The sequence below is a fragment of the Sinocyclocheilus grahami genome, unplaced genomic scaffold, assembly GCF_001515645.1.
Source record: "Sinocyclocheilus grahami isolate Dianchi unplaced genomic scaffold, SAMN03320097.WGS_v1.1 scaffold831.1, whole genome shotgun sequence".
Taxonomy (NCBI): domain Eukaryota; kingdom Metazoa; phylum Chordata; class Actinopteri; order Cypriniformes; family Cyprinidae; genus Sinocyclocheilus; species Sinocyclocheilus grahami.
In genome coordinates, this window is record NW_015506010.1 from 58,881 (window position 1) to 70,274 (window position 11,394).

Genomic DNA, 11,394 nt, shown 5'->3' on the forward strand with positions numbered 1-11,394 from the left:
TGTTGTTGGAGGTTTGAACCTGTTGTGTCGGCTGGTTAGAGTTTTATTGTGCGGCATCAGTTGTCCTGAAGCCCCGCAGCACCTGTTAACGCGCGCCTGCAAGGCTACTAGTTACAGTAGTTTAGTAGCAGAACTCCTCATACTGCTACTTTATAAACACATGTGTTCAGCACTACTCCCCTCATACAGTTTTCCAAATGTTCTTCTCGATTCGGACCGTGCAGGCTTTATTTTCTAGCGCATTTACCTAAATGCTGAGTAGTAATAACGAATATGTAATTATTGTATGAGATCGCTTACGACTACATATTGCTATAGTTAGTATTATCAATTATGTATTTGTGTCATAACATTATAATGAGCACCTTAAAGTAAAATAATGTGTGATTTATTAGACGAATTCCCTACAGCCTACAGTCGCACTTTTTCTTAATGGAATTCTGCGTATAATGAAATCGCGTTCAATTTGTTGCCAAACTGTATTTGGTAAAGAAGGTGTTTGAAAGTAGGGTTAGTGCAAATGTTCCAGCCACGTGATACGAGTGTGAAGCGGACAGGTAGGCTAATATCAGGTAATAGGCATCACTTCGAGCCCATGCGTCACGGGGACACGCGGAAACTCCTCGTTCTTTACTCCCAATGCATGCAATACACAGTCACTTTTTAAGAAATTTATTACGTATTAATCCAGTCAAATAATGCGAAAAGGCCGTTTCGTTTTTTACTGAGTGCTTAATTTCCTGGAATTCTCTTGATTTCGGGTCGTCTCCGTATAATATTGCACCGGTCTAATATTCTGTTCTATATATATAATGTTTAGTTATTCTCTTATTTAAAGGTTTTGATTAGTCAGTGCTTTATCCAGTATTGACCCTGTTTCTGACACGCGCGGGTGGGCGTTTATATGCGCCCTGCTCTTAAAAAAAAAAAAAAAGCTCGGGCCGAAAACACGTGAAATGTAAAATCTCTAAATTAAACTACATTTATGGCCCGAAAGGTTTATTACCTGAATTTCACAACGCGTGTTCTTTGTAGCCTATTTTTTTCGCTTTATACGCGCACCCTTTAAAATGTTTATCCTTTTTAAAATCAGTAGAATTTTTTTCCCCGCACATTAAAACACGTTTTAAGGACCAGTATTTTCGTCTAGAATTCAGGGAACAATACAACATAAATTAAATCGGACTATTGGCTAAGATAATGGTGCCAGAAAATTTAGCAATTCCTTCCAGTCAGGTAATCAAATTGTTAGTTTTTTTCTCTCTCTCTCTCTCTCTCTCTCGAACTATCGGATATATTTAAATACTTAAATAGTTGAAAAAAAATCTATTAAATGTGTTAGCTGATTTTTTTCATTAGCCTTCTGTAACTTAGTATTTTCCGACCTTAAAAATCAGGCGAGTTGTAAAAACATCTATATTATCGAGAGTGAAAGCATAAGATCATTCGTCCTCTTGATGTATATATACTGATGGAGTTTCACAGAGCTCTTGATGTGGTTTTCACTCTGCAGGTCAAAAGAGGCGATGCTTCCCACACTTGCGGGAGAGTATTGACCTCGTTTCGTTTATTATAATATCAAAATGAATACGAAATATGAATGCCAGCTTCCGACTGAAAATGCTAGTCCTTAATAAATGCGTGAGTTCTTGAAAAAAGTGAATATTTTGAGAATAATTTCTCAAAACGTAGATTTTCTTGCATTTCTTGATTTCCCCCCCTTATTTTTAAATGACATTATTTACTCTCAAACATAAAAAAATGAATAAAATACGCTATATAAATTAAAGTTACAAAATATAGATATTTAAATAGAATATAAAAAAGAAAAAGGTTATAGGGTTACACACTATTGTGATACATACATTACTTTTTCTTTTTTTTTTTGTTCCTAACCATTATTTGGTTTGGTGTTCAATGTGTGGCATTCTGAATTGACGGTGTCCATTCTGACCCCCTGTCACACAGATAATATCATGGATTTGGGGATGGGCGGCGAGAAGGGCAGCGGAGAAGTTCAGTACGGCTCTAATTTCCAGTCTGGTCGAAGCGGACAAACCGTCACCTACCTGGGCAAATTTGCATTCGACACCCCTCCATCTGGCAGCATCGGAGGCTCCGGTTGGTGTCCCGACAACAACATCATCAGCCTGGTGAGTGCGGGAATCCTGGGGGTGTCACCGTCACCTGGCAACATCACCACCCAGACGTCTTCGTCGAGCGGCAACATGGGTGGCCAGTCGTCAGACATGGAGCAAATATACGCACCACCCCTTCCTGCCTACTCGACCTGTGGCGAGATATACCCAGAACAGGTGACGTTCCACCACAGCCCGGCCACGTCCTCGTCTCTGCCCTACCCGAGCTCTGACTACCACACCACCTCCAAACCGGGCATGGATGGAAGTCTCTTTTCCATGATCCCAGACTACAACCTCTTCCATCACCAGGGGGACGTAGGGGTGATGGAGCATAAACCCTTCCAAACCATGGACCCTATTAGAGTCAACCCACCTCCCATAACTCCCCTCGAGACCATTCGAGCCTTTAAGGATAAGCAACAGATCCATCCCAGCTTTCTCGGTGGGCAACAGCACATTTCCCAACACCATCAACCCTCTCAAACACTCGCTCTCAAACCCATTCGACCAAGAAAGTACCCCAACCGGCCGAGCAAAACTCCCGTGCACGAGCGACCGCACGCCTGTCCGGCGGAGAACTGCGACCGTCGCTTTTCTCGATCAGACGAGTTGACGCGTCACCTGCGCATCCACACGGGACACAAACCCTTCCAGTGCCGCATCTGCATGCGATCCTTCAGTCGCAGCGACCATCTAACCACACACATCCGTACGCACACCGGCGAGAAGCCCTTCTCTTGCGAGTTCTGCGGGCGTAAGTTTGCGCGGAGCGACGAGCGAAAGAGGCACGCCAAGGTGCACCTGAAACAAAAAGACAAGAAACCCACGGACAAGGGCAATAGTGCTGGGGCCGGGGGGAGCCACACCTCTCCTCCGAGCTCCTGTGGGAGCGCGGGACCCAGCAGTGCCAATATCATGACCGTCACCACTTGTGCATGAGATGGACTTGCAAAGTAAGACTTTGAGGAGAAAAAAACGAAGGCTTCTTTCTCCTCTTATATACACACTTGACTCTTATACTCGCTCCCTCTCACTATATCCATCCGTTTCCTACGGTTTTCATTGATTATGGTGGCATTTTTCTGTAGCCACTATTGTTTTTTGGTCAAATGAGTGGGGGGTAAGTGGACGAGTGCTGCATGGATGGGAAGGAGATGACAGTTCAAGCAGTCAGGTCAATCCACAGAAAGAGCACTTGCAGACGCAGCGCAGTCATAAGGGTCCAACTCTCAGCTCTGGGGACCAGAGCAATCTCTCGAGATTTTAGTCTTTTAATTTTTTCCTTGTATTTTGGTTTGTCAGTGAGTTGTCAGATAAAAAAGTGCACTTTCATTTGCTTAATGTGTTGCAGTCTTTTTAAATGATGGTTAATTATTTAATGTTTCTGTGTTGTTGTTGTTTTTCAACAGAATGTGCCAAATGTATTTAAATACAGCAGACAATTAAAATATATATATATTGTTTGTATTAACCTAATAACTTCATTTCAAATGTTGATTTGGGGAAAACCTATGAGCTCTGAAGGCTCAAGGAGACTGAGTTCAGGTGGACGTTAAAGGTCTGTTGCATTATTTTACTATTTCGAAATCCCTTATATACAAGTAAGGGATGCAGATGGCATTTGTTATCAGCAACGGACTTTCAGTGCAATAAAAAACAACAACAACGATAATAAAAGACTACAGATCTACAGTAGGGACTGAAATTAAGACACAGCTGTGGCCTTTACCTGTTTCGCTTAATTTAGTGGACATAAGGGCCATTTTGCCTTTCTGTTTTTGCTGCCTGTATCCCTGCATGCATCTAGTATCACGTCTTTGCTAGTACTGGAAAGATTGCATCAGTCACGACTGAAGAACCACAGCAATATGCATCCAATTCAAACCATGCAGAGTGTCAACAAGCGTTAACACTTTAAAAATTACTATTTTTATGTGACAATTGTCCTTTTGTTGTCCTTATCAGCTACGATACCCGACGGAATAGTGTGCTTACATGTGTGCGTTTCTTCAGTTTGAAGAGAACATTCTAAGTTAGGAGCTGCGTTACGGAATACAAAGGAAATTCATCTGACGATTAGAATGTGCTGAAGTAATTCTAATGTAAAACATAACATCTGTCATAACTCCGATTTTGTTAGCTACAACAAGTAAAAGTCTTCCTCATAAAGTTCTGTGAAGCAACAAGCAATCGTGACCTCCAGAAAACTTGTGTGTATGTGCGTGTGTTTGTGTTTGAGCATGCTTGCATGCACCTGTATATCTGTGCGGAGTGCTTCCATGTCCATATTTTCCATTTTTATATGTGAACGTCAGAGTCAATTTCACTAGAATAGCCAAAAATTAATTGCTGTGGCCATGTGAGTACAGTATCAGCGAAACTAGCTCAATATTAGCCCTCCCCAACTGTTATAAAAATTATATATATATATATATATATATATATGAATGAAATTCCAGTATCATTAGCAATTAATCAAGAACTTTGCGAGCCTTTTCACTCAGTGCTTTCGTATAATACGAAGCAGCCCATTTTTGGGGCAAATGGATATCATGACGAGTCTCACAACTCAGCTCCCCCCTCTCTGTCATGGTCTCAGCATGACTGTTCACTGTCCTGCTTTGGATCAGAGCCAGGATGAACAGCCTTGTTTCTGCCAAACCGGGTTGCAGGCTTGGCTGCCATGGAACAATATGCACAGAGGACAGCACAGAAATGTAAATGTGGCCCTAGTCAGCTCTGAAGCAGGCCCTGTTTCACAACGCTGATTCACTGTTGTTTACCTGATTATTTTGCTCCCTGTAACCCTCTCATTATGGGCGGTCATTAAAGACTGAGAGTAAACATTCAGCATTGGCCCATGATGCTGTCCACTGCGTTGTACATGATCAGTGACTCATCTCCTCTACAAAAAACACAACAGGAAGAAGAAAGTCATCTTTACTGATGCCCACCCGTTCTCATAACGTTTTACGGTTTATAGTGTGCAAATGAATGCTTTGTTGTGTGGCTGATATTTTGGTATCCATATTCTTTTTCTACAGGACTGTATCTCTTACTGCATGTCTTGCATGTCTCTTATCAGATGGAGGCACTTAGAGTTGTTTGTGGTCACGTTTATGCGTATGAGGGACACAAGCGTGGGATTTAGTTCACTAGAAGAAAGGATGTTTTGATACGTTTTTACCTCCTGTTACTTCCATTGCCTTATAGTAAGGCCCAGTGGTAAAATCTCTTAATTGTTCACAAAATTAATTGATGTTATCCTTTTGTGGAGAGGAAATGTTCACTTGGCTTCTCATTTTGTTGTAAATTAAATGTTTACCAGTTGATGCGTACTTGAATACACACCTGAATAAAATACAACAGAATCCATTGTGTCTTTTTTTGTGTTGCTCATGTATAAAACAAATAAATGTGTCAACCACCTGAAAAAAATGGAATAAATTGCCCTAAATTTGAAGGTGTGGGTGGTTAATAATAATTTAAAAAAAGTTGCATGAATAAAAATACATTTTGCAAAAATCGGTTTCATTACCACAGGGTAGTCAATTACTGTTAACTTTTAAATGTAAAAATTCTCATTTGAAGATTTGGCTTGAAAGACGACAACTATTGAAAACTATACGAGCACCCAGAGTGACTAACAGACAAAAAAGTTATTTTTAATTATTATTTTTTTAATTATTATAATTTTTTTATTATAGGCGTGTGCTATCGTTATATCATCTGCTGCATTAAATTGTATGTATTTATTTATTTATTGGTTTATTTAATAGGGACCGTGCATATTCATGAACATTGTTGTATAAATATACACCATGTAAATATGCCAGAATTAGTAACAATAACTACTTTTCATCTGCTCAAGTTCTTTAAATTCCAGTAAATTATGTTTGGCTGTCAATATATAAAATTCATTCTTCAGATGCAAAACAAAATAGCCTGAAAGTGATTCCAACGATATCATTCCCATGTTTCGTTACCGTTATAGTCGTGGTGTGCACCTACCTATTCTCAAAAGAATTAGACCTTCTTTTTGAATTTTTATTTAAGGCTCATTCACACCAAGAACAGAAATGATAACGATATCTAGAATGATAACTATAGTGGTCACAACAATAGAAGATTTCTACTGCTTTAAATACTCAAGCGTTTTAAAAAGCAGGATTGATTCTGATTGGCCTTCAATATTTTTACTGTTCACCAGCAGGAAAAAAAAACATGTTCTGAACGTGATTCCAACCATACTCTTCCTCTGTGTCTTTATCGTTATATAGTTGTGGTGTGGACTCTGCTATTCTCATAGAACTGGAATGCTTATTAAAACGTTTTAGTTACCGTTATCATTATAGTTATCGTCCTTGATGTCAATGTGCATTAAAGGGGTCATATGATGCTGCTAAAAAGAACATTATTTTGTGTATTTGGTGTAATGAAATGTGTTTATGCGGTTTAAAGTAAAAAAAAAAACATTATTTTCCACATACTGTACATTTTTGTTTCTCCTCTATGTCCCGCCTGTCTGAAACGCGTCGATTTTTACAAAGCTCATCGGTCTGAAAAAGCGAGGTGTGCTCTGATTGGCCAGCTATCCAGTGCGTTGTGATTGGCCGAATACCTCAAGCGTGTGACGGAAATGTTACGCCCCTCACCATACTGTGATGCCCTGTCCGGCCGGAGCGACGAGATATAAACATTAAAACCCATTACAAACGAGGCATTTGTTGCATCCAGTGGGGACGTAATTACTGATTATAATGACTCGTACTGTCTTTTTACGCGTTGTATTGCGCCGCGTAAACATAAAACTCTGTCTGCATTTGTGATCGGAGAAATGACAAACAACAAGTGCTACTCTTCTGCCCAAAACTCGTGTTTGAATCATCAGTGGCAACGAAAAACACAGCGGCCTAGCGTGAGGGGAAGCCCCGGCTTAGCGTGCGCTGAGGCCGGGATAGAGTGCGCTGAGGTGGACTGGACTCCGCTTTGTCCACGGTGAAATTTGATGTATTCCCTCAGCGATCAGTACAGATCAGCTCTAGGCATGACGAAGTGGATATCGTCCTCTTTTGGAAGACCAAACAAAATAGTTTCGCTTTCACAACGAAACACACAGCATCTTCACGACATGGCGGCAGCAACAAAACTACAGCGAGAATCAAAGTTACGCCTTCTTTCTTTGCGTCAACATTTGGGCGGCGTTATGCAAATCTTCCCACATAGTGAGGTAGACATGTGGGGGTGTGTTAGAACGAGCCGTTTTAGGTAGGCGTGGTTAACTCTTAACTTTTATAAAGAATATCTCTTTGGATTTGAGACTTTAGTCTTTGCAACTTTACAGATCTTCTTTATGCACCAAGAGCTTGTAACACTCCAAAGAGAAAGGAAAAATTGAAATCGCATCATATGACCCCTTTAAGAGATTGGCATTTTCCAATAACAAACCCTGTAGAAAAGAACAATTATAAATTATATTTATTTCATATCTCTTTTTTTTTGTCCGCAGTAGCAATGATTTGAGCAAAGATCAGAGATTTCAAACATTTCTTATTCAATTCAATCATCTCAAGTACTCGCGTTACCCGAGTTATATATTCGCAGTGTCTCATTTGTGATTATTCCTACTTCTGCTAAAGATTTCAGGAGAAATAAGAGACAAAGTTCACACAAAGCTCAAATTAAACATTACATGAGAACTCGATAAACTTCGCAGAGCCTTAAAATAGCAACTTCCGAGTTATAGGATTTTGCATTTGCATTTCCCTTTAAAAGTATTCGACAGCCCTTATAAAGTTTCCGTAAAGAATGGACAATAAATAATGCTGAACATAAACCATTACCGACACTACGAAATCTGGTATCATTACAATAATTTGGTTTGCTTCTTAAACGCAGTGCGTGTACGTGTCTGGTACCTGTTGCGCGGCTGTAGTTTGCCCTCTCCGCTTGCCGTAGTTTAAATCCCCTCGACCTCTGACTTGCATTAAACTTCTCCACTTCCTGCTCGCCGTCCCACTCTTATGGACTGAAAAGGCGATGTATTTGGAGGAAAGGGATTATATTTCTATTGATTTGGACTGCATTTGAGCACAAGATGAGCTGGTATGTATCACAACACTTATGTGGGCTAATAAACAATAATAAGACGTTTGTTTTCAGACGGCGTGAAGTGTCGCGGTCTGCGTTTCAAAACATAGCGAGCTGCCTAGCTAGACTGCGTTTAGAGCGTTCCAGTGCAGCTGAAGTGCTGTCTAGCTAGGCAGCTCGCGAGCTTTCGACACGCCGCCGTCGACTGGCTAGAGAGCTCGCGAGGGACTCATTTAACCGTGTTTGAGGTTACAGATGAGTTTAAACGTTACATACACATTTTAAAACGATGTGTAGAAGTCCACATGTTTTATACATTCTGTATTCTCTCGCTATAATATTATTTCGCTTGTTAGCCCATAGCTCTCTCCCTAGTAAATAGTAGCTAAGTTAGCTCGTAAGCCCTCGGAGACACGATGCTTACAGTCTGATTTATCAATGTATTGCTTTATACAATATGTTTATAGCTCATACCTATGAATATAGGTTATTTTATTCTTAATTTAAACTACTTTAATTCTATAAAAGTAGCCTATTTATTAAATATAGGCACCCTTATGTCTAAATGTAATGAATAATTTATAATGCATTTGGCAGAGACTATGCATTTCAGTCTATTTTACATTTTCATAAAGAACTTATTTTTTTGTTATGTGTTCTAGTCTTAGAAATTAGTAGCCTGCATTGATCTGAAGAACTTCTAATGTAACTGTCTCTGTACAGGAGCAGCTCAAGAAGCCCCTGTGGCTCTAGATAACAAGAGGGTTCTTTGCTGAGGGGTTTTCAGAGAACCATCGAAGAACCTGTTTTTAAGTGTAGTTCCCTTCATCGGTCGCTGAGTCCGTCTTTCACTGGATTCCAGGAAACTAGAGACTTGTTAGCATTTGTTTTAGGTTGAACACAATGGACCACTGTCGACTTGTGTAGTTTTGCCCTGTCAGTTTGTTATGCTTTCATCAAGATGTAAGAGAACTTGGGAAAGACATTGCCATTAAACTACAAAGGTTTGGCCGATTTGTTTGTAGATAACATAATAATTTGCTGTGCTGCTCCATCAAATGCGAAAGTGATTTTGTGATGATTTGCAGATTTTAAGTTTGGTGGTGCTTATATCATGCGATTCATAATGCTGTAGTCGTTGTGGCCACTACAGTAACAGCTGAAAGCTAGCTTATTACTTACCACGGTTTTAGGGTCACGGTTACAGCAAGGTTCGGTATGTGCTATGTTTAGGGGGAAAAAAGTAAAAAAAATAAAAATAAAGAAAATAAGAACAAGTAATTTAACTTCAAGCAACAGCACAAAAAATACAATAGAGCAAAGATACAAATAAAATAAACAGTGCTTTTCAGATTTTTTTTTTTTTTTTTAGGTATGTCTAACATTAGTTTTTAGGTACAGAAATTGAATAAAGTAATCAAATGTAAAATAACATTGCATATTTGACTATAAATTGAAGACGAATCCTTATTAAAGTTACAAAAGTTATTCAGTCAACAGCAGTGAGTGATTTCCTTGTCTTTTGTTGTTTGATTAACATTTAGGGTCACGGTTACAGCAAGGTTCGGTATGTGCTATGTTTAGGGGGAAAAAAGGACTATACTGTCAAATAAAAATAAAGAAAATAAGAACAAGTAATTTAACTTCAAGCAACAGCACAAAAAATACAATAGAGCAAAGATACAAATAAAATAAACAGTGCTTTTCAGGTTTTTTATTTTTTTTTAGGTATGTCTAACATTAGTTTTTAGGTACAGAAATTGAATAAAGTAATCAAATGTAAAATAACATTGCATATTTGACTATAAATTAAAGACGAATCCTTATTAAAGTTACAAAAGTTATTCAGTCAACAGCAGTGAGTGATTTCCTTGTCTTCTGTTGTTTGATTAACATAAAAATTTTTAAGACAATGCACGGATCTAGTTCACTGATACTGTACGTTCAACCATAGGATACTCACCAAGACGGGCATGTTGACATAATTGCTGTGTGAATTTGCCCATTGTAACACAAGACTTGAAAGAGAACTCAATATTCTCTCTGAGACGCAGGTTTGCACGCTTCGGATGACACCCAGATCTCATTCGTGTTTTCTGAGCCCATTATTAGCTGTTATTTGTTCTCGTTTTAATCATACACTTAATTCATTTTGATCAATGTCTCTTAAAACAAGCCTTTTCATGACATTTTGCTTCTCAAGTAAATGTATCTTGATTTAAGAATCTTTGGACGTTTGCACTGGAAAGCGAACATCAGTTTTTTACAGTGTGATCAGAAGGTACAATAAAAGTTATAAGCTTTTTTTTTTTAATGAAATTAAAAAGAAATGGAGATCTGATGGAAGATGTATTTTAAAACTTTGATGCGTTGCAAATAAAATGCTTTTACATTTAAAGATCATCTTATTGACGTGTTCCATTCAATTTATTCCTTAAAGGGGTCATATGATGTTGCTAAAAAGTACATTATTTGGTGTAATGAAATGTGTTTATGTGGTTTAAGGTTCAAAAAACACATTATTTTCCACATACTGTACATTATTGTTTCTCCTCTATGCCCCGCCTTTCTGAAACGCTCATCTTTTTTTTACAAAGCTCATCAGTCTGACAAGCAAGGTGCGCTGTGATTGCCCGAATACCTCAAGCGTGTGACGGAAATGTTACGCCCCTCACCATACTGTGATGCCGTCTCCCGGCGCGACGAGACAAAACCAATAAAACCCATTACAAACAAGGCATTTGTTGCATCCAGTTCACTCTAAAAAATGCTGGGTTAAATACAACTAGGGCTGAACGATTTTGGAAAATAATCTAATTGCGATTTTTTTTTACCAATATTGCGATTGCGATTTAATATGCAATTATTTTTTAAAGCTCTTTATGTTCTGTATTATTCAACAAAGACAAGCTATAAATCATGGTATAGTATGACCAACACAATATTAGATAGATTCAGCATAAATGTTCTTTTCTGTAGGCCAGCCTATATGTTACGATGAAATTAGGTGATGCATGAATTAAGCATGAAGTGCTCTAAAAATTCCTGGTAGATGGCTGCGTTGACTGTGGACTTCAGAAAACACAGTGGACCAACACCAGCAGATGACATGGCAGCCCAAATCATCACTGACTGTGGAAACTTCACACTGGACTTCAAGCAA

At 38.9% G+C, this 11,394-nt stretch overlaps 1 protein-coding gene and 2 long non-coding RNA genes across 3 annotated transcripts in view; 2 read left to right on the forward strand and 1 right to left on the reverse strand.

The window, feature by feature from the left end:
• Window positions 1-3,539, forward strand: part of LOC107562644 (early growth response protein 3-like) — a 3,973-nt gene extending 434 nt beyond the window's left edge. The window contains exon 2 of the mRNA XM_016247319.1: window positions 1,969-3,539. Within this exon, the coding sequence (XP_016102805.1) occupies window positions 1,969-3,080 (1,112 nt within the window). The 3' untranslated portion in view covers window positions 3,081-3,539. The remainder of the gene's footprint in view (window positions 1-1,968) is intronic.
• Window positions 1-8,127, reverse strand: part of LOC107562647 (uncharacterized) — a 21,517-nt gene extending 13,390 nt beyond the window's left edge. The window contains exons 1-2 of the long non-coding RNA XR_001606009.1: window positions 8,060-8,127; window positions 4,925-5,046 (exon numbers count right to left, since the gene is read on the reverse strand). This is a non-coding gene — a long non-coding RNA (uncharacterized lncRNA). The remainder of the gene's footprint in view (window positions 1-4,924; window positions 5,047-8,059) is intronic.
• The window catches only part of LOC107562646 (uncharacterized), a 32,611-nt gene continuing 29,316 nt past the window's right edge, over window positions 8,100-11,394 (forward strand). The window contains exon 1 of the long non-coding RNA XR_001606008.1: window positions 8,100-8,246. This is a non-coding gene — a long non-coding RNA (uncharacterized lncRNA). The remainder of the gene's footprint in view (window positions 8,247-11,394) is intronic.